Consider the following 27,709-nt stretch of genomic DNA (forward strand, 5'->3'; position numbering starts at 1 on the left):
TGTCTCTCTGCCCCTCCCCCACTAGTGCTCTGTCTCTCTGTCTTTCAAAAATAATTAAATGTTAAAATAATCATAGTATTGAAAAAATATGAACTGCCAGCTGTTGTCTTTTTTACAGATTTATTCTAATTCTCCTTGGTGGCTGAATGTGATCCACAGAGCAATGGAATTCTCTATTGATGAGGAACTTGTTCAGCGAGTACGAAATGAAATAACCAGCAACTACAAGCAACAAACTAGCAAGCTCTCTATGTCAGAGAAGTAAGAAAAGAGTACAAAATAAAATAACTTTATAAGTAGTGACCTCAAATACTCAGATCATTTAATGTTAAAAGGTACAATTAAATATCAGAACATGCTGTGTTTATGAACATCTGGATTTTATATATTTTCAAGAGTACATTTCAAACTAAAACATTACGTATAAGTCTGAAAAAGGAAACCTGTTTTCTATATAGGAGTCATTTTTAAATATTCCCTTTTTAGTGCTTTTTAAAAAATATACTTAAGGTATATTTTTTCTATCTTTGTTGCATACACCCAAAGCCAACTCTCAGCAAAGTCTTGAATAAACTTCGTTTTGGAGAATTTTGTCCTTGAAGTAAGGCATTAATGCTTCCACTGTGTAACTCACACCCAAAGAGCTAAGTATCAGGGCACCACAGGGGCCCAAGTTTGTGTTGTAGGGTTTTCTGCTGTCTCCCCCATCCTTCTCTCTTCTTATCAACACTCAGTATTCTTCAGGGTCTTTGTAGGGAAGTTGGATTATTGCTCTTGATGTAGAAATGGTGAATAATCCTATAAGTCCAGAAGTATTTTTTTCAAAAATAACTCACTGGTTTAACCCAAAGGAATGTTGGTCTAATGTGGCAAATTGAGGTGGTGTGGCAGGAGGGGACAGAGAGAGGATCTTTTATTGCTTCTCAGATCATATCCCAGTATAAGGTCAGCCTTGGGATTAATGTTAGTTTTCAGCATAAGAATATCTTTACAATGTTGTAAAGTGTTTGCATTTACTCTTGTAAAAACCTTTCCAAATGTCTACTAAAACCCTAAAGAGATCTGCTACATATTCCATGTGTCATTATTAATTCACAGGTGCAGTCATCCTCGTTTTCACCATACAGAACTTGGCGGGCTTCATTTCTGAGATATATGCAGTACATTATACTCTTGAATGCACTTCCTTTTTCTCTTAAACCCCAGAGTCACCATTGCAGGATAAGTTGTCATTTAAGTCATGATTCATGTTACCTAGCTTTAAAGCTATATACTGATGTGTTCTGCCAGAATTATGGAATTAGCTGATAAGAAAATATTAAAGTTATTTTGAAGGTTTTTATTTTTTTAATCACATAGAAACTACTTAAAAGTTGCAAATTCCTGTGTATGTGAACGTAGTCCTGTTAAAAGTAGGTCCCAGGGCTATAATAGGACCTATAGGTAATGTAAAACACACCATTTATTATACATTTTTCTCAGAAACAGGAGACATCAATACGAAACAAAACCCTTTCAAAAGGTGTAACTTACACTGTGTATGCTCACTATACTGGAAATAAATTAAAAATTTTTTAAATGTATAACTTACATCTAGGTGAGTTAACATTTTCTATATTGCATGTACATTCAGAGATCGTTTTAGCACTGCTGCTGTGTTTTTCAGTGAGATCAGGATCTCAGAAGTCAGATTATTCATGTTTGTTTCTTAACACTTCTTAAGAAAGGAAACTCTTAGGGATTAAGAGCACAGGGAGATTCTTGAGTCAGACTGCATGTGTTCATATCCCAACTCCCCCACTTATTAGCTCTGTGACCTTGGAAAAGTTATTTAAACTCTCTGTGCCTTAGTTTCCTCATCTATAAAACCACACAGCATTGTGAGGATTACTAAATTAGTATCTGCAAGGTGCTTTCATACTTAGAAGAGTGCATACCATTTAGTATAGTGTTAATTATTACGTGTTCTTTTTAACTTAAAGGACCTACAGGAGAGAATATTGCTTAGACTGTTAAATGCTGATCTGTGATCACTTTTTAGCCCCGAATCACATAATTTGTGAATAATATTGATGTGAATATTAATTCCCAACCTAATGTGTTCTTGTATCCCTTTGCAAATTCTTTCAGAATTCAAATTATTGAGCATCTGTTGTACCTGTTACATATTTTTAAAATTTATTTCTTTTTTCATTTTTTTAACATTCATTTTTGTGAGATGGAGTATGAGTTGGGGAGGGGCAGAGAGAGAGGGAGACACAGAATCCGAAGCAGTCTGTCTACAGGCTGTGAGCTGTCAGCTCAGACCCCGACACGGAGCTCAAATCCACAGACTGTGAGATCATGACCTGAGCTGAAGTTGGACTCTTAACCAACTGAGCCACCCAGGCACCCCAGTATTACATATTTTTTAAAGATATGATCTAATTCTTATCTTCTAAATACTAACTTAATGAGAAGACAAACCTGTGAACAATTTGAGAAATAAGAGTATGTATAAAAACTTGAAGATGACAATGTACTAAAATGAATGATATTTTCAGTAAACTTCAAGGACAGAAAGAAACATAGATTAGTGTTGTAAAATACTGAGAAAGCCTTTAGGAAGAAGAGTGAACTCTTTTGAACTTTTTGGAGAAAAGTGTTCATGGCATTTTAGGAAGGAGAAGGATATACTCTTATAAAGCCAACAAATCCCATTTGTATTTTCATTTTCTAATTCTTATTATTCTAGGCTTTCTTTCTCATTTGATAAACCCATTCACACACACCCATGTATTTCTTTCCTTAGCACATTTTACTCAGTTTATCAAAAACAGTTAAGAGCACTGTATTTGGGTTTAACTCCTAACTCTGGTACATAATAACTTTGTAACTTTAATTAAATTATTTTAATTCATTAGGCTTCACCCATAACATGAGCGCAATTTTATCTTTGAGATTATGTAGGGAAAGAGCTCGGTAAAGTGCCTGGCATCATATAGTGAACGCTTAATAAAATGTATATATGTGTAAATAATATATATTATAAAATATATGTGATAGTATGTGTATACATACATTTACACATGTATGTATTCATAAACTCTTTGTAGCCAGGATTATAACTCTTGGCTATTTTTCTTCTCAATTTTTCTCTTTATTTTTCATCCTGTAATTCCCTTTCCATATAAAGCAAGGATTTCAGAAGGGACATTTGTAGTAAATCAGCATGAAAAAAGAAAGAATGTGGCAATCTTGGTCTTTCAAAGACAGCTGAGAAGAGAGATTTTACAGACTGTTTTAGCTCCTGAGGTCGGGGACTATCAGAATTTTGATATCTTTTACAATAAGTAACCCAGTGTTCTACCTTGTCTCCTAGTAGATTGAACATAGGTAGGCTACATAAAATGTTGCACAATTTCTTTAACACTTTATTTGGCAATCTGAATTTGAGGATGTTTTCCAATATTTTTCTGAATTTGAGGAAATTGACTCACTGTTCTCTTGTTTGCCTTGTGTGTGATGCTGGTGATGGAAATCAGGTTCCATGACTGCAGAGGTCTTCAGTTCCTACTTACAACACAAATGGAAGAGCTGAACAAATTCCAGAAACTAGTAAGAGAGGCTGTAAAAAATCTGGAGGGACCTCCATCTCGTAATGTTATTGAATCCGCAACAATCTGCCACCTCCGACCAACCAGACTTCCTCTCAACTGGTAGGTGACCAGAGAAGTCATGCAGTGAAATGGCATTACTCCATTTTGCTAAAGTTCTGACAGAAGAAACAATGGACAATGGCTCATCTAATAAAAGTTTCTTCATTTAAATTCAGGCAGAAATGGAAAGAGATACATTATTAATGTACTTTTTAAAAAATTCTCAAGAACCACATACTGAAAAGTATGTAATTTTTTTCTTAAATGGCATATTTGTTGTAAAGAAACAGTGAAGTATAAAATATTGGGGCGCCCGGGTGGCTTAGTCCGTTGGGCGTCCGGCTTTCGCTCAGGTCGTGATCTCGCGGTTCGTGGGTTCGAGCCCCACGTCGGGCTCTGTCCTGGCTGCCAGCTCAGAGCCTGGAGCCTGTTTCGGAGTCTGTGGCTCCCTCTCTCTCTGGTCCTCCCCTGTTCATGCTGTCTCTCTCTCTCTCCTAGAAATAAATAAAAAAAACATTAAAAAAAAAAAAAAAAACGTTTAAAATACTAATAAGACTCTGTTAGAAATTACCTGATTGCTATGTTTCCGAATATTTCTCTGATCATTTTTTTCTCTTTCAGCTGTGTCTTTTGTAAGGCGGATGAATTGTTCACAGAGTATGAATCAAAGCTGTTTTCCCACACGTGAGTTCTCTGATTGATTACCATCAGGAAAGTGAAACTATTACAAGACTTGGTGTTTTGATTTATAAGACTGTGTTTTCCTCACAGTGGCCTTCCTGTGTTTTTTCTTTATATCAATTAAATGAACTTGAGCATGTGATCATTTAACATGCTCAGTTTCACTTATGTAAAAGTTATTCCCAAATGCTCATGTCATCTCATGATGTGTAATGGAGGGACAGTTTACAGGAGTGACAGACTCTCAAGTCCAACACATTTTAACTCATGTCCCTCCTCTCACTGTTGGTGAATTATCTCTCTAAGTGTCAGTGTCCTCATTCATGAAATGATAAAAACAACACTTACCTCATTGAGTTTTTTATGAATATTAAATTTAAAATGTACATAATTCCTTAGTATAGTGTGTGATACATGGTAAGAGTTCTATAAAAGGTTAGCTCTCAATATACTTTCTCCAACACAAATTTGAAGTTTTCATTCATCCATGTCAAGAATTAAGATACCTAGTGAATCATAACAGCTGTGGTATTAGCAAAATTATTCCTATTTTACAAACATGGAAATTGAGAAAAAGCTAAGTTCTGATCACCTTAAAAAAAAAAGACATCAACAGTATACTTTGAGGTCATCTTATCATTTTGTTTTGTTTTGTTTTGTTTTTTCCATAGTTGGTGGTAGTGTTTTATATTATGGTAATTCTCATAGCTAGATTTTAGCCTGAAATTTATAGTCTTTTTTTATTATGTCAGATTATTAGTCAAGACACTGGACAAATTTATCATTATGCCTCTAGCATTTTCAGAATTGCTGCTGTTTTCTGAAGACTTGCAGGAATGATCTTGTAGACAAGATATTAAAAGTTGTTGATGAAAAGTTAATGACCTTGCTTCTCTGTTGGCTCTCTCAGTAGGACTTTTGCCATGCTTGTTATCCCCTAACAGTAGTTACTCTTGTTTTGTTCTCATGTGTTCTCAGAGTCAAAGGCCAGACTGCAATATTTGAGGAGATGATAGAAGATGAAGAAGGACTGGTGGATGATCGAATACCCACCACCAGCCGTGGTTTGTGGGCAGTAAGTGAGACAGAGCGATCTATGAAAGCATTGCTATCATTTGCAAAATCACATAGATTTGATGTTGAATTCATTGATGAAGGAAGTACTTCAATGGATCTTTTTGAGGCCTGGAAAAAGGAATATAAGGTATGGTATTTTAATATTTTTTCCAATTTTAAGAATTTTTCTTCTTTGCTTTATTACTACTTTTCTCTCTTTATTTTTTAAAAATCTGCTTTTGAGACTTGAAGTATCATAATTTCTCTTTCCCTAAAATGTAATGATTATAGTAAAGAATAATAAATACAATAATACTGAACAAATAAGGAACTTCTATGTATTAAATTACTAAAAGAAAGTTGTTATTAAAATGAAATTGATATGAAGCCTTTTAACTTAGCTGTGAAAATGTTTCATTCTATTATTAGCTTGATCTTAACACTGCAGTTCTGTGAAATTAGAGTTTTGTTTGTTTTTGTTGTGTTTTGTTTTGCTCTGTGTGAATAACAACCAAACACCAATAACTTCAAAGATTGAAGAATACAGTAAATATTTCTCAACCTATAACGCTGGAAACCATTGCAGTTAATAAAGTAGAACATGACCCTTTATATTTTGATAATTTTATCATATTACAACTTTACTTGAAGTGAGATTCCAAAATTCATTGATTTTGAATTATTCTTTATATTTGGATTTGTTATCCCTTATCCTGCTTTGAAGGTGAAATCTGTGAGGAAATGAAAGAACTGTTTTATTTATAATATTATAATTCCTTTTATATATTTTTTTAAAAAATCTGAAGTTCTTGACTTTTAAGGCAAGATAAAAATATCCACAAATTAAAAGTATGCTATCTGTAATATCATTTCATATGTTTGAAAAATTGGGGGAATTATCCTTTAAAGTTGAAATCCTTGATTCATAGTAAATTGTTTCTTCTCACATTACTATTCCAAATGCAAAAGCACATTAACCCAGTTAATTACAGCAAGTGATTGGAAGAGGACAGTACTCTGTACAGTATCCAGTTGCCCCTGCATTTTTTCTCTGGCTTATTTTGATGACCTTCTATGTCTCAGTTTTCTCAGATCTTTGTGAATGTTTTCTTTATAACACTGCAGACTGAACTCTTGAATAGCAATGCACATTAATAAGCTACTGTTAGATGGATCAGTTGGAATCTTCCTCAAAGCATAATGTTAGTGAAGAAAGCATATCAAAGATTTTATGCTGACTGATTAACATTTCTGTAAATTTCAGAAAAATGTATAACCAAATTATTAAGAATATATAGATTAGTTTAGTTCCAGTGAAAAGTACAGAATAGTGGGTCTAGTTCAGAACAGTGGTTAGTCTACTGAAGGTGTGAGGGAAGAATATGTGAGGAAAGAGTGATACAGTTGGGAAGGAGCACAGGGACCCGCCAGGACATTGTTATTGCTCTTTCTTAAATTGGATGTTGAGTGCTCAGTTGTGTATTTTAGTGTTCTCATGATCTTTTATATATATATACATAAAAGATATATATATATACACACACAAACATAAAGATATACAAACATGTATGATTTTGAAAATGTGAAATAGTTTATAATTAAAAAATATTTCTTAAAAAAATAAAGATTCCACCAAACTAATAATGAACTACAAAGATCTGTGGTCCCACCAAGATATTTGTGGGTGTTCTGTGCCTAAGATTCTAAAGATAACGTATTCTGCAGTGGCCTGTGGAGATTATTGCGTCATGTGTTTTCACCTTAAAAAATGGCCCCCAAATTGCTTGTGTCTTAGACACTTACTGAAAAAAATGTGAATGTCTTAGTCTTCACCGAAGACTTTTTAAAAAAAAATTTTTATAGTTTTTATTTTATTTTTGAGACAGAGAGAGACAGAGCATGAGCAGGGGAGGAGCGCAGAGAGAGGGAGACACAGAATCTGAAACAGGCTCCAAGCTCTGAGCTGCCAGCACAGAACCCGATGCAGGGCTCGAACCGCGAGATCATGACCTGAGCCAAAGTCAGACACTTAACCGACTGAGCCACCCAGGCACCCCTGAAGACTTTTGATCATGGCACATTTCGGTGGTTTTAACCAGTTTTAATTATGTGCATTAATTAACCACTGATTTGGTGTTTTCTGTTTTTCCAGTTGCTTCATGAATATTGGATGGCTCTAAGGAATCGTGTGTCTGCTATTGACGAACTTGCAATGGCTACAGAGCGACTGAGAGTGCGCCATCCTAGGGAGCCAAAGCCCAGTCCACCTGTTCTTCATATCATTGAACCACATGAGGTAATTTGCAAGTAAAATCACAGAAAAGAGCACAATTGTGCCAATAGGGGTCACAGAAATCCAGGGTCCATAGAAGAGAGAATCAAGGCAGTAATCTTTTCCATAAGAATGTAGTTAATCTCTGCTTTTAGTTTAAGCCATATAAAAGTGATTGGTTTTGTAGGTTAAAATAGTTATTGAGAACAATATCCTATCTAACCTATGCGTAGAATTCACTATTTTGGTTTGTTTCTCTTCATATTGCATATTTGTGGGTTTTATTTGAGCACCTTCTGTGTGCCAGAACCTAAAAGTGTCTCATCAGTTTTTAAACCTAAGTCCTTCTTGCCAGTTTTTTCAGAAATAGAAAAAGCTTCCGTAAGAACAATCAAAAACTTTTTCTTTTGTGGGGCTTCTGGGTGGTTCAGTCAGTTAAGCATGCAACTTCAGCTTAGGTCATGATATCATGGTTTTTGAATTCAAGCCCACCATCAGGCTCTCTGCTGTTAGCACAGAACTCACTTCAGATCCTCTGTCTCCCTGTCTCTCTACCCCTCCCCTGCTCACAGGTGTGCAGCCAGGCACACACACACGTTCACTTTCTTAAAAATGAACATAAAAAAAAAACTTTCTTTTGGAATTTTCCTTTACCAATGATGAACAGATATTGATAACTTATCTTCTAATAAATCCTTTATATCCCAGGAATAAAAAAATGACTCTTCCAACCTTTTCTCTCCCATATTAAAATATAATTTCCCTTATACTTTTATTCCTTGTATGTGCTATATCTTTTAAATCTTTGTTTCTCTAAAGCCTGGAGACTTTACTTTAGAAAAACTTAGAAATACTCATTTTATTCTATCTCAACTTTTAAACCATGAATTGTAAGTTTTTCCTATGTAACCAAATTCCTCTTTTTTAAAATAATCTTCTGTCTGCTATTTTTTACTGGGCAAAGGAGGGATGGGGTGGGAATGGGAATGTAAGTGTGTGTGGACAGGGAGCATCTTCCTGGGTTTCATAAAATCACTCTGACCAAAGCAGCAAATCACTTAGTTTTTCTTTATCTCATGGGTATTACTGAAAATGGTACATAAATAGAATTTGGGTTGATTTTTATCCAACTTCAGGTTTATAGGGAAACTTCATATTTGTTGAAGTTTGTCTTCTGTAGAGCAAGATAGATAGATAGATAGATAGATAGATGATAGATATTTCCTTTTGAAATATCTAGTGTTTATTTTGCAAATTTGAGTTTTCATATGTCAGTGGGTTTCCTTAAAACAGGACACAATTATTGAGGAAGAATTGTGTATGTTGAATATAATTTTACCATCTCTAAGAGAGAATAAAGAAGTTGTTTTGTTTTGTTTTTTAGGTAGAACAAAATCGTATAAAACTACTAAATGATAAAGCTGTTGCTACATCACAACTTCAGAAGAAACTTGGGCAGCTTCTTTACCTAACTAACTTGGAGAAGGTATTGTGTTTAAAAGATGCTCCTTTTTCCCATACTGTACATCAGTGAACCTTCATGACTCTTATCATTTAATCTATTAGTCCCATAATTAATGGTACAGGGTTGTTTTTTTAATCAGTTTTTTTTGTTTGTATTAATTATATCTGTCAAAACACTAGTTATATTTACACTAGCTACACATATCACAACAGATGATGTTGTGTTATACAAATTATAGAAAGTGTTGCAGACGAAATGACACAAAGACAAGACACACACAAAAGACAGACACAGACACAACTCCGGCCGGAGGGAGCAAACTCCACGCAAGCCCTTCTTGCGGTTTATTTTATACCCCAGTAGCTGGATACATACTGAAATCTACAAGATGCATTCCTTTACCAAATAAGGGCAAGTCGCCAAACACATTTCAAGGACAGAGGGGAGCAAAGGGAGGAAGCGACTACAACATGTTTACTAAGAGGCCTGCTCACAATTCCAGCCTCCTCCTTATTTCTAAGGAGGGCATGTTCCCTCGTATGCGAGCGGATCATTAACCTTGGATATTGTGTGCAGGCCCCTTGGCAGAATATCCTGTTTGCAGGCATGATCTGCCCAGGCAGAGAATCCCGTTTGCAGGCACTTCTTCGCGTCCCTAACCACGCTTTCTTGTGGTCACTGTCGGGCTCCCACAGAAAGGGTATATACTGTGGAGTATGGAAGAATCTAAACAGATTGTAGTTCAAAACCTTAAATAGTAAAAAGTATTACAACATACCTCTAGGCAAAGATTACATTGTATAATCTTTCTCCCTCTCTCTCTGTATGTGTGTTTGTGTGTGTGTGTGTGTGTGTGTGTGTGTATGTGTGTGTGTGTGTGTGTATGTTCCTTAATACATAAATAGATTTTTAATTTGTTATTTGGAACTATAAAATGTTTGGAAGACTACTAAATCAGAAAATATAACAATTATTTAATGTAATTCAAAACATATTTTCTGAGTTGTGAGCAACATATATTGGACATTGATGAATGTAATTCCATTTTACTGAGAGGATAAATGGCTTTTGGCAGTGCTTTACAGAAAGAGATATAATAGATTTTTGGATAGGACAAGTGAAGGAAAGCAGTAGACTAGAGTTAGTCCTGAAAACTGATACAAAATACATGTAAGTGGATCCATAAATCCCAGTGACGATAAAATGAAAAGTTGAACATTCATTATAAGTAAAACAGCACATTGGTTAAGAAGATATCTTTGGGATCCAGACAGTTCAGGTTTGGACCTTGACACCACTATTTTCTACATACAGGTCTTTATTTAAGTTATTTACCTCTCTTTGCCCCATCTATAAGATAAGAATAATAACATTATCTTGCAGGGCTCTTTTGAAGACTGTATAAATTCATATAGGAAAATTTCCTAATTTATTAAGCACTTGCTAGGTCTTTGCTATTAATATTATTATATTGTTACTGATCTTACTATGATGACTACTATTATCCTGGCAGGAGAAGAAGATGGGAAAAAACTTAAAAGTCAGTCTCATGCAAAATGCTAGCATTAGAGAAATAACATTTGGAAAAAATTTCTTAATATTCTTAAATGTGAGTTTTTTAAATGTTAGATATCTATACATTAAATGTGAAAGTCAAAAGTAAGAAATAACTTAGTTATAGGATATAAATCGATATCCTGTATTTGTTGAATTGTTTTTTTAAAAACTAAAAATCTAAGGATATATAATCTACCTAGAAAATCCAGTTCAGCTAATAATATAAGGAAAAAACATTTAATCTATAAGCAAAGGAAAATCAAATTAAGTTCATACCATTTCCTGCCAACAAATAGGCAAAGATTTTTAAAATAACACTTTACAGGGGTGCCTAGATGGCTTAGTTGGTTAAGTGTCAGCTCTTGATTTTGGCTCCAGTCATGATCTCATGACTCATGAGTTCAAGCTCTACATCGGGCTCTGCACTGCCAGCACAGAACCTGCTTGGGATTCTCAGTCTCCCTTTCTCTCTGCCTCTCCCCCACTCATGTTCCCGCTCTGTCTCTCTCAAAAATAAACCAAAAAAAAATCTTTAACACTCCACAGTGGTGAAAGGGCAGTGAATGGATATTTTATGTATTACCAATGGGAATATAAATTTATATAGTCTTTTCCTGAAAATACTTTGACAGATATTAACAATTTTGGACAATTCATATCCTTTGACTCAGTAATTCTTAGAACTTTTCCCGAATATTCTAAGTAAATAGAAATTTGGGGAGTAAATTAGATATGAGGATATATATTGCAACATTACATTTGTTATCACTCTCTCAAATTAAAATAAAAAAGCTGAGAGAAAAAAATAACACAATTAAACAAAAAATAAAACTATGAATGGAGTATAATCCTAATTTTATGTGACTGTTTAGTTAAAGTAAATAAAAAATAATAAACTAAGCAAGTTTTTAAAATTTTCTGGCCGTCACCAGGTACTTATTGAGCACCTAGGATGTATATGCATTATAGTAGGAGCTTGAGATAGACAGACTTGGTCCTTAGCTTCAAGGAACTTAATGTATGTAATTTGATACAATTTGATGTGGACAGATCATAAGCACTGATCAAATAGTGGTTTAATAAGATGTTAGCGAGTCAACTAAACTTGAGAAATAAAATGTAAATTCATCACTTAAAGCAGAGTGGCATACATTCAAGAGCTCTGAAGAAATTTAAAAGATGAACATGTCATATTGTTGATCAGCAGTTTTCAGTATCAAGTAAGAGAAAAACTGGTAAATTTCCAATAAGATTTCAAAGCATAAAGAAGGTGTCCTGTACATAAATGTTGTATCACTATGTGTACATCTGAAATTAATATGTGTCAACTATATCTCAGTTAAAAAAATAAGTTGTTCAGAAGAAATTTTCTGAATAAACAACCACATGTTATCTTTAGTAGTCTATTGATTTGAGGACTGTTACTTCTTTATGGCAATAGCAGTGATGTCTTGCCATTATCTTATTAACATTCTGTTTTTAAAGACAGCAGAGACTTGTAGAAGCAAAAAGTTTGAGGTGAAATGATGTTGTAGGGAAGGAAGAGCTCTTTCTAGGTGGTCAGTGAAACCACAGACTTAAAGCTTCAGTGATCTGTGAGTTTAATTTACTTTCTGTTTTCTTCAACATTAAAACCTGACAATTTGGTGAGTTTTTGAAGCTCAGAAATTTTTGAAATACTTATAAAGAGATTTTGAAGAGATCTGTCTTATACTTCAGTATAATTTTCAGGTAAAAATAAGTCTCAAATCAAAGATATTTTGCTTTTCTAGTTATTTGCTTTGCCCTAATAAGATTACAAAAGCATACTGAGAAGAAACCTAAGCAGATCTGTAAATAAATGTTGCTTCTTCCCAAGTCTGTGATCATAAGTTTTTAAGGAGCCTTTATTTCAAAGTTCCAAATAACATTTTTTTAAAATAACACATATTTCTTTATAAGAAAATTTAGCTTGAAAATAAAATTTTGAAAATTTACTTGTTGTATCACATTTTGTTTTTCATTTTGCCTGCCACAGTAGTTGCATATGGAGTAGTATGATAACTTTTAACAAACTCTAATGTAAGTTAGTTCCATTTTTGTTGTTTTTGTTCCTTACATGTTATTTGTAAATCCTGGGAATATTAATATTAAGTAATTTTTTTTTTAATTTTTAAATGTTTATTTTTGAGATAGAGACAGAGTGTGAGCTAGGGAGGAGCAGAGAGAGAGAGAGAGCGAGACAGAATTTGAAGCAAGCTCTAGGCTCCAAGCTGTCAGCACGGATCCTGACATAGGGCTCGAACTCATGAATTGTGAGATCATGACCTGAGCCAAAGTCGGCACTCAGTTGACTGAGCTATCCAGGCACCCCTAAGTAATATATTATTAAATAACATTAATTAGTAGGTTATTTAAATACCAATTGCCAGCATTTACTTTTATAAATGAGTTATAAAATGCATATCAGGTTTTAAAATGCAACTAATCTGGTTTTTATTTTTTCAAACAGTCTCAAGATAAAACATCAGGAGGCATTAATCCAGAACCTTGTCCAATCTGTGCTCGGCAGCTGGGAAAACAGGTGAAATAATAATAAATATCATATGCATTTATAAAACACTTTATGCTTTTCAAAGGAATTTACCTACAATATCTTTCTTTTTCTCTCATTACAGTTTTATGTCCAAGGCACAAATACCTCCATCTAAAAATAGGGCCAACGGTTAGGTGACATGCTTTAGTGCTACACATGCTTGAGCAGTGCTCCTCCTCAAATGATGGGTGAAAACATATTTCTAGAATAGCCCCATGATTTTCATTAAAGGTGCATAGTTGTGCTTATTATCTCCAGCCACAAGATCAAGTCTAAGTAATTTGTCAGTTTAACATGTTTATTTGGTAATTGTACAGAAATACAGCATATGTAGATTTACTAAAGAAGATATTACAAAGGTATAGTTACATGGCTTTTACTTGGGATTATTAATGCCTAGTACTACCAGGCTTTAAATATAAATAATATCTCTCCTGGGGGAATTTAGATGTGATTTTTACAAGGCTATTATGTCAGTTGTTAAGAGTAAATATTTCTTTTTGAATATTGGTGTACAAATGTCTCTAAAATTAATGGCACCATATTAGCTCTCCTCAGATTATTTTATTCTACCAACCATGATTTTTGAAACTATAAATTTCTGCTTTGTATGATAAATCAATATATACAGTATTAATTTTAATTGCTTCTCAAAATTTGAAATGAGTAAAAGTATTCTTGGCTCTTTTTTCTATGGAATTGAGAAGTAAAAAGTTAAATATATGAGCTCCACATTCTGACCAGCAATGATCAGGAAAAAAAGTACCTTTTAGTCTCCACAAGTTATGGAAAGAGTGAGATTTTTAAAGGACATTTTATTGATAATAAATCTTAAACAGATAGATGCTACTTTGGAAACTGAGAATAGAAATGTATAGACAGTGGTGATTTCTGAGAAAAATCACTGATAAAAATGTGGTAAAAATGATAAAACTGGGAAGAATCATGATGTAAGTAATATCTCTGCTACTTTTAGTGTTCATGAAATTCATGCAACTGGAATGAAATCAGAAATTTTGTTTAATTTATGTCTTAAACATTTCCAGTTTTTAAAGTGCTTTCATATACATTATTTCATCAATTTTAGCACAACTTATATTGTAGTATAACCCATATTTCTTCCACTTAGGTGAACATTCTGCATTCTAATAAGAGTAACAAAACTTTACTTTTTAAATTCTGTTCCTAACCACAATCTTAGGAAACCTAGATCCTTTTTAGCTTCCCAGTTCCTCTTCCCCTCCTAATTTAGACAGTCAATCAGAGAAACTGGCTAACACCCCTGGTGCCTTTGCCATTTGTCTGGCCTTGGGTTTGGGTTGGTTCCGTTAACTTCCAGTCACCCCTGAGGCCCTGGTGCCAGGTGTCTCTGGTGTCTCCTGATTTGCAGATGTAGAGGAATTTGTCTTGGGCAGCTTGTCCGTGCAAAGCTCTCTTGAAAGTTCTCTCAAGCGGAGGAAGTGCCCTTCACCCCCACTGGCACTGAAGGTACACAGGTGCAGCAGAGCACTGCTGTGTCTGCAGAAACGCTCATGAAACAGCTCTTTAATTTTACTGTAGCCTCAACCCCTGACGACTGACACGAGTCCTTGAGAGCCTATGTGCAGCTAAACAATGAGATCAGCAGCATCAGCCAGTGAAGCCCCAAACAGCCCCTTCCCCTTTGCAAAAATTATATTCAAAACAAGTTGCTGTGCCTCATTTTTCTCTTCCTTGAGTGTGAATTCTTTTCTAAGGGGCTTCTTAGTCTGTCCTGCCAAGTACGTCAGGTGGGTCCAGCCATACACCTACTTTCCATGCACGTCCATACACGTCCAAACCCTAGAAAAATAAAGCTTAGTGCTTAGGGACCTAGTCACTCATAACACCACTCAATTGTTGTTAACAAGGGATGAAGAGTTAAATAATTTCCTTAACATGCCTAGCTTTCAGAACTGACACATCACCTAAAACCGATACTCTTATGCATCCTCATTGCCAAACACAGGGTGTCTCCATGGTATATTCCAAGAGTCAGAATTATTGTACTTTTCTTGAAATAGGACAAAGGGATTTCAAAAATATCTTTTTATTTATTTATTGTTTTTATTTATGTATCCAGAACAGCTTTTTTTTTTTATAAGTGTTTTATTTATTTTCAAGAGAGTACAAGTGGGGAGGGGCAGAGAGAGAGAGAGAAAGAGAGAGGGACAGAGGATCTGAAGCAGCCTCTGCACTGACAATAGAAAGCCCGATGTGGGGCTTGAACTCATGAGCTGAGAGAACATGACCTGAGCCAAACTCAGATGTTCAGTCAACTGAGCTGCCCAGCTGTCCCCCAGAACTGCTTTTAAAATAAATCTGAGATACTAGCCCATCTCATTTTCAATATAATGAATACTGTAACATGTGAAGATGTAAATCCATTTAATGAGTTATATAGAATATACTGATGATGATACTATCTTCAAATTAATGTGTTCTCAGTCCTTCCATTATATCTGCTATTACAGTGCTAAAAACATAATTAAAGGGGTGCCTGCGTGCCTCAGATGGTTAAGAATCCGACTTTGGCTCAGGTCATAATCTCATAGCTCGTGGGTTCAAGCCCCACACTGGGCTCTGTGCTGACAGCTCAGAGCCTGGAGCCTGCTTCCAATTCTGTGTCTCCTCTCTCTGCCCTTCTCCTGCTCACGTGCTGTTTCTCTCAAAAATAAATAAACATTTTAAAAAGTTTTTTTAAGAGTAATTTTCAGTCTTCTTAAATACTGAAATGAGAACACCAACTTAGAAAATAATGGTGCCTGGCTATTATGCTCATGGTTAGTGTGAGTGGAACTAAAGACTGTGAAAGCTTACTCTAGTCAGACTGAAAAATAGTTAGAGTACAACTTAGCGTTTTTGAGTTAGAGAATATTAATGTCCTAAAACATTTAGGAAGTGAAATGACTTCCTTCTCCTTTTAATATGTTTATAGATTGGAAGGCATCTTTGATAGCATCTCACTGAGGTATGTTCTATGTGTTTTCTTTTTCAGTGGGCAGTACTGACCTGTGGACACTGTTTCTGTAATGAATGCATTTCAATTATTATTGAACAGTACAGCGTGGGGTCTCACAGGAGCTCCATTAAGTGTGCCATCTGCCGCCAGACCACATCTCACAAAGAAATCTCCTACGTCTTCACCTCCGAGAAAGCCAGCCAGGAAGAGGACATCCCTGTGAAGGTAAAGGAGGTGAAGAACATATAGAAGCATAGTCAGAGCAATGTAGTAGGAATCAGTCTCTAGCAGTGAGAGCAACAGAATCAGAACAAGACTAGCACCATAAATATGTGGAAACCACTGTTCTGTCTGTGGGAACACTGCCCCAAAGCCTCGGCTTCCCCATCTTTACGTTCTGTGTGGGAGGAACACAAGAACACTTTTTCAGACACGGCTAGCCATAATCAGGTCCACTGTGGCAAAAAAGTAACAACTTAGAATTTCAGTTCCCCATCACCTTTGATAATATTTTTGTCTACTACAATTAGTAGTTAAATTAGAGGTTTCCTAAGTGGAGAAAAAAAATACAGTGGTTACTAAAATTAAGGCTGTCACAAGAAAGAGATAATATACTTTTTTTTTTTAAATGTTTATTTCCTTATTTGGGGGAGAGGGGTGGGCAGAGAGGGAGAGCCCCACACTAGGCTTGATCCCACGACCCTTGATCGTGGGAGCCTGTCTTGGGGTCTCAGTCATGACAGGAGCCAAAATCAGGAGTCAGATGCTTAACTCACTGAGCCACTCAGGTGCCCCAAGAGGGAGATAATATACTTTTAATTGACATGGATTCATATTTCATGGTATAGCCAAAACTTGGCTTTATTTTCCTAATTTTTCCCATGCTTCATTCAAAATTTTAAGAAAGTGACTAGAATTTGAAATCCAAATAGGATCTATACTTGGATTTTCTGTCTAAGCAGCATCTGTTTAGCGACCAACCTTTACTTGAATTCTTTGTTCTCTGTCTTCCTTAAACATGCTTTCTTTTTCCTCCATAACCAAACTTAGACAAAGAACAAATCAATATATGATTGTAGTAGGGAATATAGGCCTGAAGGAGCAGTTGAGAGTTAAAACTCCTTACTTTTAAAGATTGTATTTTTTGAGGAAAATTAACTACGGTTGAAACTTTCAGGAGTTTGGCAGGTGTTACTACTCCCTTTCCTGCGAAAAGTGTGGTTGAATTAAAGAATATGTAATTGCTGTTTATTCCTACTATTATTTGAGTAAAACCTGAAAATGCCAATCACATTGCTCTCTAGTGTTACGAGATAAACAGAATCCCGAAGTTGAAATGAACTTCCTTTCATTCATTCATTCATTCATTCATTCATTCCATACATGTTTATCGGATACATGGTAGGCGTCAGGCAGTATACTGGGCCTCACCGATACATCATACACTCCTGAACAAAACATATGATTGCTGTCCCTGTGGACTTTATAGTTTGGCAGTGTTGGAAGGAATTTGAGTTGGAGCAGAAAGCACAGACAGTACCCAAATAATTACTATATTAGAACTGTGATAAGTCCTACAAAAGAAAATCAAGCCTGGCTCCCCTGAGGGAATGACAGTTGAGTGGATGTCTAAAGGTGAATGAATTAACCCAGCTGGGCTGAGAGAAGTGAACTAGTGGGAGGAGTCTGCAGACAAAAGCAAACAAAAACAATAAGTAGAAATTCTTGAGACAAGAAAGAACTCAGTGGAACTCAATAGCTACAGCGTAGATGGCACAAGGGACAATGGGATCAATTGAGTCTGGAAACCAAAAAGGGGCCACATGCTGAAGGAACATCTGAAGATTTGAGAATTTTCTTTTCTTGTAAACAGAAATGCATTACATGTTATAAGCAGAAAAATATCATGATTAGATTTGAATCTTTAAAAGATCCCTTTCCTTGCAGTGTGGAAATTAGATTAGCAAGAATAGAAAGGAATGGGAAAATGTTGAAGAGACCAGTTCAGGGGGCCACAGCCATAGTGATGGTGGCTTTGATTCGGTTTCTGGTCGTGGAGATAGAAAGAAGCAGATCTAGTCATGAGATATTTGAAGTAAGGTTGAGTAGTAAGACAGAATGCTGGAGGAATTGATGAAACAGATTTCGTAGGTGACCCCCCTGGGTTCTGAAGTGAAAACTCAGGTGGACAATAGTACAGTTACCAGTAGAAGGTATTTGGAAGAAGGTACATTTAAACCTACTGTGTTTGAAATGTCTAAGATACCCAAGTACAGCTGTGCAGCAAAGTACTGCTGTGCAGAGCAGGAGATTGAAAATTCAGAGTCACTGGCATAAGTGATGTTTGAAACCATGGAAGTGAATGAGATTACCTGAGGAAAGACACAGAAGTTAGCTTCAGACCAGGTCCTGTAGGACTCCAGGACTCTTTAAATTTTTTTTTAACATTTATTCTTTTTTTTTTGAGAGAGAGAGAGAGCGTGAGTGGGGAAGGGGCAGAAAGAGAGGGAGACACAGAATCTGAAGCAGGATCCAGGCTCTGAGCTGTCAGCACTAAGTGTCACGCGGGACTCGAAACCACAGACTGGGAGGTCATGACCTGAGTGGAAGTCAGATGCTTAACTGACTGAGCCACCCAGGCGCCCCTCTAGGGCTCTTTAAAGGTAGAATAAAAGGGGAGGAGTGGAAAGGAGACCAGGAACCCCTGGGGACACAGGCAGCTGAGGAGAGTGTGCTGTCAACAGAAGCCACAGAAGAACTACTTCAGTCACGAGGCAGTTATCAGCTGTATCGGTGATGTTGGAGGTGGCTCAACTACACTGGGGACCATTTTGGCTGATGAAGGTCATTGATAACTTCAGAAAGAGCTCTTTCCCTGGAAATGTAGAGGCAGAAAGCAGATTGGGAGGGAATGAGGAATGAATAAGAAATGAGTAATAAAGAAAATGCCCAGATATTTTATAATAAATTTAGCTTTGAAGTAGAAAAGAGAATTGTAACCAACAGGAGATACAAAGTGCAGAAAGGGGGTTTGTGGCAGGAGGGGGGTTGTTTTGTTTTAGGGTTTTGGTTTTTTTTTTAAGATAAAGATTCTTGAGTATGTTTAATCTCTGGCAAAGAAGGAAAGTTTGAAGAGACAAGGGATAATCTGCAGTGTAAGTTTCTTGAAGAGACAGTGTTGACATAAAAAGAGAAAGGAGATCCCATTGGAATTACATAACAGAGAGGTTGGGCTACTACTGAGCAAACAAGCTATAAGGGTACTTGTCAGTGGATGGGATATTATAGTCATTTCAGAAAGGAGAGGTATTCAGTACTCCAGATGTGGCTGCAGAAGTGAGTGACGCAAGTCAGGAGAAAAGGTGCCAGAAGATGCAGTGTAAGGCTTCAGTGTTGAAGGGTTGTCCACGTGGACTGTGTACCCTATCGTCAGCTGAGGTATAGATTTAACGATTTTGAGATAGGCACCAGAATCCTTTCGTGAATGAGAGATAGTGTTCAGTAAATGATGGCAGCAACTGGGCCTCATGAGGCCCAAAAGAATGGAAATTTTTACAAAAATGAGAAATAATGACCTGAAACCTGCATCCGGGACCAGAGGATACCAGTGCTCATAGTGCAAAGAATATGGAAGAGTGGCTGTCTGCATCAGGAGGCCTGCTGGGAGAGGGGTGTGCTCAGAGGACAGCTGGGTTCTAATTAACGCAAGGAAATGGGGAGCAACATGTCCACAAAAGGTTAAAAGTGTAGAAGAGTTTGTTGACCATAAAGCACTCATTCCTGGGGAACCACCAGAGTTTGGGAGTAGAAAGAGACAAGGAAGGGTGGGGAGTGGGAGAGAACGCAGAGCAGTATGGGAGTTAACAGAATGGGCCAGAGTGAGTGATGAGAGGATCATGACTTAAAGGCATCATGTATCCCTGATCCTTGTGAATCCCCTGGAAAAATGTGTATTTTTAAACCAAATGCCAAAGGGTTACTGAGTGAAGAGGAAGGTAGTCTATGCTGCAGTCTGCTGACCAGCCCTGAGGCATTTCATGGTTAGACCTGACCCTCCCCTCCCAAAGAACTGCTTTCTTCCCAGGTTCCCTCTCTCCCTTTCTTCCCAATCCTACAGTTTCCTTCTCCTTCTTCCCTTAAAAATAGTCTTTCTTAGCCCTTCTTTCTCTTCTAATTCTACCTGTGGCCTTAGGCATCCCAAGACCACAGATGGTGTTCATGGCTAAGAAGGGCTGTCCACCCTTAGATAAAAGCATTCGTCACAGTGTAAAGAATGAGTGTGAGAAAGAAGTGCTGTGTCAGGCTTCGTGCCGTGAAGTTGAGGAAGCGATTGCTGTAGCTACCAGTAAACAGCACGGCCTCTATGAAACCGAGTCATTGAGCCCATCAAACCCAAACACCTGTTCGTATTATGGCACCTTTCCTAGATACACAGGAGAGGGATCAAGGCCGTTACATTTGCTGTCCTGTTGGGACAGGAAGATCAGTGTACAAATGCTGTTTATTATACTCTGACGTCTTCCTTTCTTAGCTAGGTACTGATGAACACACGAATTAATTGAAGCATCTTATAAAAAGTTATAAGATTACAGAATTTACTAAAGTTAATTTATCTTTTATCATAGATGCATAAAGACTTGTATTCCCTTCTTGTTCAACACATGACTGTATATTGGACCTGTTATGCTTGTAGGTTTTGCTTCTTGCCACATTTCCTTCTGCTTCTCACTGCCTTTTCTGTCACCATTTGTGTCTGCCACTTCTGCCTTCTGCTCCCTGCCCCCTTTTCTGACTATTGTCACATCTCTACCCTACTGTCTGCCACCTTCTCTTTGAAGCATCTGCCTATTGTTTCCTCAGACTCACTGCATCTGAAACCACCCTACTAAATAGTCACATCATCTGTTGTAACATATATAAAATAAAGATGGCTACGTAAATGATTATGGCATTATTCTGAAATTTTGTAAATATTACATCCAACCATTGCTAAACCTAGGCATTTTTTTATTGTGGATTATCAAATCTCTGGCCTTTATTAAACAATGCTGAGAATGGGGCGCCTGGGTGGCTTAGTCGGTTGAGCGTCCGACTTTCGCTTAGGTCATGATCTCGCGGTTCATGGGTTCGAGCCCCGCGTTGGGCTCTGTGCTGACTGCCAGCTCAGAGCCTGGAGCCTATTTCAGAGTCTGTGTCTCCCTCTCTCTCTCTGACCCTCCCCTGCTCATGCTGTCTCTCTCTCTCTCTCTCTCCTAGAAATAAAAAAAAAAAAAAAAAAAAATTTTAAACAATGCTGAGAAGTATTTTTTTATTTCATTGAAATTTTTGTATTTGAAATGTTTATTTCACTCTATTCATGTCCAGACTCTCAAACAAAGCAGACAATGTATCATACATAATGCTTAATCATATAGCTGGTCTTGGATAAAAGATATTTGGAAAACAAAAAATATTAAATAATATGACTTTTTTTCTACTGGTATTTCACAGTATAAGGAATCTGTTTGGTGGACAGAGAAATAAACTGAATCAGTGTTTCCTTTAGTGGATGCACTTAAGTTAAAGACTGTATCTACCCTAATGGCTGTGTGACAGTATTCCTGAATGACCCTTGGAACCTACTGGACATTTCACAAAGTAAACAAAATTCCCCTTGCAAGTTCTGACAACTGCCAGGCATTTTGGATGTGAAGCAGGCTTCCTGGCAGAACATATGCCCCACGTGGCATGTTCCTGTGTTCTAAGTTTGGAGTGGTTTCATACAAAGCATTTTGGTCAGTAGAAATCCTGTCCATATGATGGACAGGGTTCTTAGGTCATAAGAAGTTTCTGCCCAGGAGAAAATACACTACATGGGTTTAGTCACAGTGAAAGAGCCTTCCCACCATCCTGCACAGGCGCATCTTCTCAGACATTTGAGTGTCTAATAGCTGGCCTGCTTCTTAAAAGAAAGATGTTTTTATCCTGCCCCATTCCCCTTGAAATTTTAACTCATTAGATCTGGAATCTGGTCCAGGAATCTGCATTCTTAACAAGTAAATTCATTGATAACAGAGATGTCTTTACACAGCCTCTTTGCAGAGAAAACCAAAATAACTATATTTCTACATTCAGATTCCCAGGGAATTTTAGCAATACCATGTGTGAGACTGTGTAGAATTCTGTTGTTCCTTTTCTTTTCTCTTTTCTTTTTTGAGAGGGAGAGAGAGCAGGTGTGAGTTGGGGAGGGTCACAGGGAAGGAGAATCTGAAGCAGGCTCCACACCCAGCACAGAGCCCAACACCTGACATGGGGCTTGATCCCCAGGACTGTAAGATCATGACCTGAGCCGAAATCAAGAGTTAGGACGGTTAATCGACTGAGCCACCCAGGCACCCCTTTTCTTTTTTGAGTTTTTGTTCAGTTGATTCAAGGGTGATTTGTGAAATCTGTCTTAATACTTCCTAAATGTAATTAAACATCTGGATGAGAAAAAACTGATTCCAGGTTTCTGACTGATCCTAAAATAATTTGATGAATATAATCCACAAGCAATTATATTTCAATATACTTACCTAATATTTTTATATAAGAGACTTGCATATCAATATTAACTGGTAATTTTAGAATGTATTTGTGTATTTTTGTTAGAAAATGTCATGACAAAGTACAATTATGATCACAAAAAACAATTTATATTTACTGGCCAAATTAGCACTTGTGATTCTGAACTGCGAATCTCATGTTAAAGTTAGCAATAGCTTGTAAACATCAAGCACACAATAGAGACTTCTAAGATACAAACTATAAGTTCTCATAATGAAATTACTTGCAAGTTCTGAAAAACTTGCACTTTGGAGGGTATATGCTTCTTTAAAATGTGTAAAGGACATTTTTCATGAGGTGGGGACTTTGTTTTATTCACTACTATATCCCCAGCATCTCGAACAATGCCTGTATGTAACAGGTACTGAGTATGTAGGTGGATAGTGTCATGGATGGACAGACAGATGGACATAAACAATTGAATAGTATTTACATATAATATCCCGAAAAGCCTTTGGATACAACAAAATTATTAACTTTTTTTTTTAATGTTTATTTTTGAGAGGGAGGGAGAGCATGAGCAGGGGAGGGGCAGAGAGAGAGGAGGACCGAGGAGGATCTGAAGCAGGCTCTGTGCTGACAATAGAGAGCCCAACACGGGGCTCAAACTCATGAACTGTGAGATTGTGACCTGGGCCAGAGTCGGATACTTAACCCACTAAGCCACCCAGGAGCCCCCAGATTTTCAACTTTTTTAAAGCAGTTGCTAATCTACCTTTGAAATCCTTATGCAAAGTGTTTAAAGGGACGCAATGATATTTTGGTGGCCTAGTGCACTTGTAAGATTTCCCACAGCATAGGTGCTGTTTCCATTGAACTTGATTGTAATATGTGAATGCTTAAAGAACCCCAACATTTGCCTCAGACATATGCTTGAGAAACACTACTACTTCATGAGACCAATCAGACCAAACTGTGTAACTGCACTAAATTGTATCTGTCACTACCAACATGGGTCTTTACCATGGTGAACAGGTACAGACAGAAATAAAACAATGTTAACTGATCTTACTCAGCAGAAACTACTATTGACAGGACAGGCACACTCAAACAGTTAGCTCTCTTTCAAAAAGAAAGGTCCCAAATAAAAGTACTCAAAGTCAGGCAATATCAAGACAGAAATGACTTTCTTTGTACTGAATTATCAAGTTATTTGCAAATTACAGTCCCATCAAGGAAACCTAAAAAAAAAAAACAAAAAAACTGTATTATTTGTCATCATGTTATAATCCTAGTTGGTCATATTACTGATGAGAGAACATAGTTCCCTTTCGTGGGGGGTGGAGGGTGGCTAGGTTGTGTAAATTTGTCATCTTTAAAGTGATGTTTCTTGGTCAAATGAAATCTTCAAAACACCTCTAATCTCAAGACCTTTGACTCATGTATGTAGACTGTTGTAAAGATTGCAAAAATCAATCTATCTAGTAACTGGAAAATGAAAATAAAGTCCGTGCTCTGTTTCAGACATGATTGTCTCACCTCCCCCAGAGCTGAAACTCCTCGTCTGCGGCAGATAGCATAGGTTAGGCATCCATTTGACCCTAGAGCAGGGAGAGGCACTGCAGGTGCGAGAGCACGCTACGTTAGAGGACTCACACAATTCAGAGAGCCAGTCCAATTGGATAAACACAGTGCTGTCGTACCGTGGAGCAAACAAGTTAAAAATGTCCCAGAATTACAGACCTTCCACCCAGTCCCCTAAATCTCTTGTCCATCTGTAATAAATAAGGGTAGAAAAGAAAGAAAACTAAATTCAGAGTCAAATGGAATGGCACACAATGAAAAGTAATGCTGTCCTCCATTCTCCCTTCTTTGTCTTACCACGATGATCAGTTTGTATTGTTAGTTGTAAAGATCACCTCTATGACTTCCAGTAATACAGATAGACTAGGTTTCTTAAAATACTAGCTGTAGGCAGTATGTGCTGTCCCCTCACTTTAAAATATGTGGAAATTAGTGCATCTCTTCCTCTTTCAAACTTTCTTCTCTCTTCCACATCCTAATTTTTGTTAATGGTATCATTCTTATATTTATAGTATGCACTTTTTATTTATTTATTTTATTTATTTATTACCCAGTTATAGACATGTCTTCCATATCTGCAGAAAGCCAGTAAATAGTGAGTGATATTTTCTCTGTAGAACCAGGTAGAGTGATTGAAGACATATGGAAGGGAATATAATTCTAATCCTGTAGATTTAAACTTGGTTTTCAAAGAAAAACTTTCCAAGAACCCCAGTCTAATGGAACTTCGAACTTTTTTTAGAAAGCTTCCTTAATATCTATGTCAACTTCATCTGGTACCAATATCCTTGTAATCTTCATTGTTATATTCTTTTTTTCACTGTGCTATCCTGCTTCAAGAAATTTTAGCATGATGAGTGTGTGAATGGCAAATTTCAAAAAATGACAGCCCCTTTGATATAAGACATGATTTGAAATGTTTCCCATAAACTAGTGTGTATGTATTTCACATATATGGAATACATACAATACATGTAAAATCTCATGCCTGTGATAAAGATATGCCTGTGTGTGGACATAAAGTAGTCTCTAAACATGAATATTCTCTCTAATGTTTGATGAAAAATAAGACTGAGTGCATTCATCATCTCCACTGTTTTTACTTTTTTCTGACATTCTTCAGGACCCAACATCCACGTTAGCCCTTAATTCTACCAGTGGAGCAAACCATGACCATGAGAATCCATAGATAATGCGGAGAAAAAGTGGGAGATCAATGTGAACAGATTAAGTAAATATAGAAAATAGAGGCTCTCAAGAGAAAAAGGACAAACTGGTAACAAAAGAATATAATACAAAGCAATAATAACTCTCCAGTCATAGAACACTAGTTTTATTTATATAAATCAAGTGTAAGTAGCACTTTGCTGCTGAAGCAGGGAGATCTCATATCTGTTCTCCTTCCTTTCCTACCTTCCCTAAGTAAGGATTCTCAGCAATAGGAAATGGATGTGAAGGGACTAGACTAAAGCCAACCACTGCATATCTTCTACACCATACTCAAGAATTTTACCTATTGTTCCCTCCTCTTTCCCCCATAATAAGACTTCAGAGAATGAAAAGCAGTATTTCACTCTAAGAATGACTTGGTGAAATATTTAGTTCCATTCTGGACAGAAAGGGTTGATCAGTGTCTAAATCAGATACTACTTGATTGCTTAATTATTAATATTCTTTTGGGGTGCCTGGGTGGCTCAGTTGGTTAAGGGTCTGACTTTAGCTTAGGTCATGATCTCACAGTTCGTGAGTTCAAGCCCTGCGTCGGGCTTTCTGCTGACACCTCGGAAATGGATTCTGTGTCTCCCTCTCTCTGTGCCCCTCCCCTGCTCACATTATCTCTCAAAAATAAACATTAAAAAAAAAAAAGAATTCTTTCAATCTAGTGAATATATGACAAAAACAAAAGTGAGTTTTCCATCCTTTTAACACATTTAACAAATTTTAATTCAAACTTTAGGTTCTCAGAATTTTACAGGAACCTAAGACTATAGGACTACCTACCTCCAATGAAGTTCAACTCTGTGATGAAAATAGCTAGTTGCACCTACTTAAAGTAGATTAAGAGGGAGGATGACATTTCTGATCTTTAGTTATGCTACTAGACAACCTGTAAGCCAGACTTTGTAAGAAATATGGGGCGCCTGGGTGGCTCAGGTTGTTGAGCGCCTGACTTCAGCTCAGATCATGATCTCACAGTTCCTGAGTTCGAGCCCCACATCGGGCTCTGTGCTGACAGCTCAGAGCCTGGAGCCTGCTTCGAATTCTGTGTCTCCCTCTCTCTGCCTCTCCCCACTCACACTTTGTCTCTCTCTCTCTCTCTCTCAAAAATAAATAGACATTAAAAAAGTAAATAAAAAAAATAGTCTTTGTTGGCCTTTGGTGCAGATGGGTATCTGCTTTTTTTTTTTTTTTTGCCTTGGCTTCCTACCCATAAGTCTAGAGCTTTTAACTTTGCAGCTTATTTTCCAGAAAATGAAAGTCCTGCTGTATATGTAGCTTAGAGACCTTATTTGTTTTTTGTTGATTAAATTACAAGCAAGGGAGCAAAGATTTTCATAAAGAACATTTTGTGATTCTTTTGCTATAAAGAAGGAAAAATCCATCCTTTTTCTTCATTAACTGTTACAGTCTTCTTGACTGCTTATCTCACGAGTGGAACACTAGGAGAGGTACTGGCCCGATCTGACTGCTGACACTTTACACACCTCCCATCCTGGTTCTCCAGCTGGCCTTAGAACTAGTGCCTTAGGGAGAACAACCATGAAGATACGGTCAAGGGAAGGCAGAGGACACATAAGGTGTCTTTCCTCCACAGCTGGGCCTTTATCACGGATGTTTCAGAAACTTGAAGAAAAGCCAAGCATTGATCACAAAGTCAGGTTTGGTGGATATGTATCTGGAAAAACTGAAGAGACTATCAAGAAAGGATGGGAATGAGGAAAGGGAGAAAAATTTCAGAAGATGCCAAAGGTGCTTATAATTAAACATAACTTTACCAACCTAATATATGAAGAAGTGATCTAGCAGTCTTGCGGGATTTCCATCTCCATGTACCCTCCTCATGAATATATATCATTCCAGCCTATCTTTGCATCTGTTTATTTACTGATATAGCTTAAAAAAAAAAAAAAAAAGCCAAGTTGGAATGAGGCTACCATTTTACCTGTGTTGAGAATAGTCATGCTTTTTTACTTTGGTAACACCTTGCGTAGAGATAGATTTGTGTCCACATTTCCTCATCCTTATCTCTTTTGTGCCTCTTCTCTGATCCCTTCAGACTTGCCTGTCATGTAACGCATCCCCTTCCTGTTTTTACCTTTTTTAACAAATATTTATTTTCTGTAGTTGTGGCCACGTTGAATAGTCTCCTCAGAAA

At 36.8% G+C, this 27,709-nt stretch overlaps 1 protein-coding gene across 3 annotated transcripts in view; it reads left to right on the forward strand.

Annotated features, from left to right (window-relative positions):
* Window positions 1–27,709, forward strand: part of SHPRH (SNF2 histone linker PHD RING helicase) — an 88,473-nt gene that overhangs the window by 47,296 nt on the left and 13,468 nt on the right. For all 3 annotated transcript variants that reach the window (XM_039230900.1, XM_039230901.1, XM_039230902.1), the window contains exons 18-25: window positions 119–261; window positions 3,525–3,698; window positions 4,260–4,322; window positions 5,298–5,523; window positions 7,528–7,671; window positions 9,032–9,133; window positions 13,161–13,232; window positions 16,261–16,449. In XM_039230900.1, coding sequence (XP_039086831.1) covers window positions 119–261; window positions 3,525–3,698; window positions 4,260–4,322; window positions 5,298–5,523; window positions 7,528–7,671; window positions 9,032–9,133; window positions 13,161–13,232; window positions 16,261–16,449 — 1,113 coding nt within the window. The remainder of the gene's footprint in view (window positions 1–118; window positions 262–3,524; window positions 3,699–4,259; window positions 4,323–5,297; window positions 5,524–7,527; window positions 7,672–9,031; window positions 9,134–13,160; window positions 13,233–16,260; window positions 16,450–27,709) is intronic.

This window comes from Hyaena hyaena, unplaced genomic scaffold (genome assembly GCF_003009895.1).
Source record: "Hyaena hyaena isolate Hyena2069 unplaced genomic scaffold, ASM300989v1 scaffold_52, whole genome shotgun sequence".
Classification (NCBI taxonomy): Eukaryota; Metazoa; Chordata; class Mammalia; order Carnivora; family Hyaenidae; genus Hyaena; species Hyaena hyaena.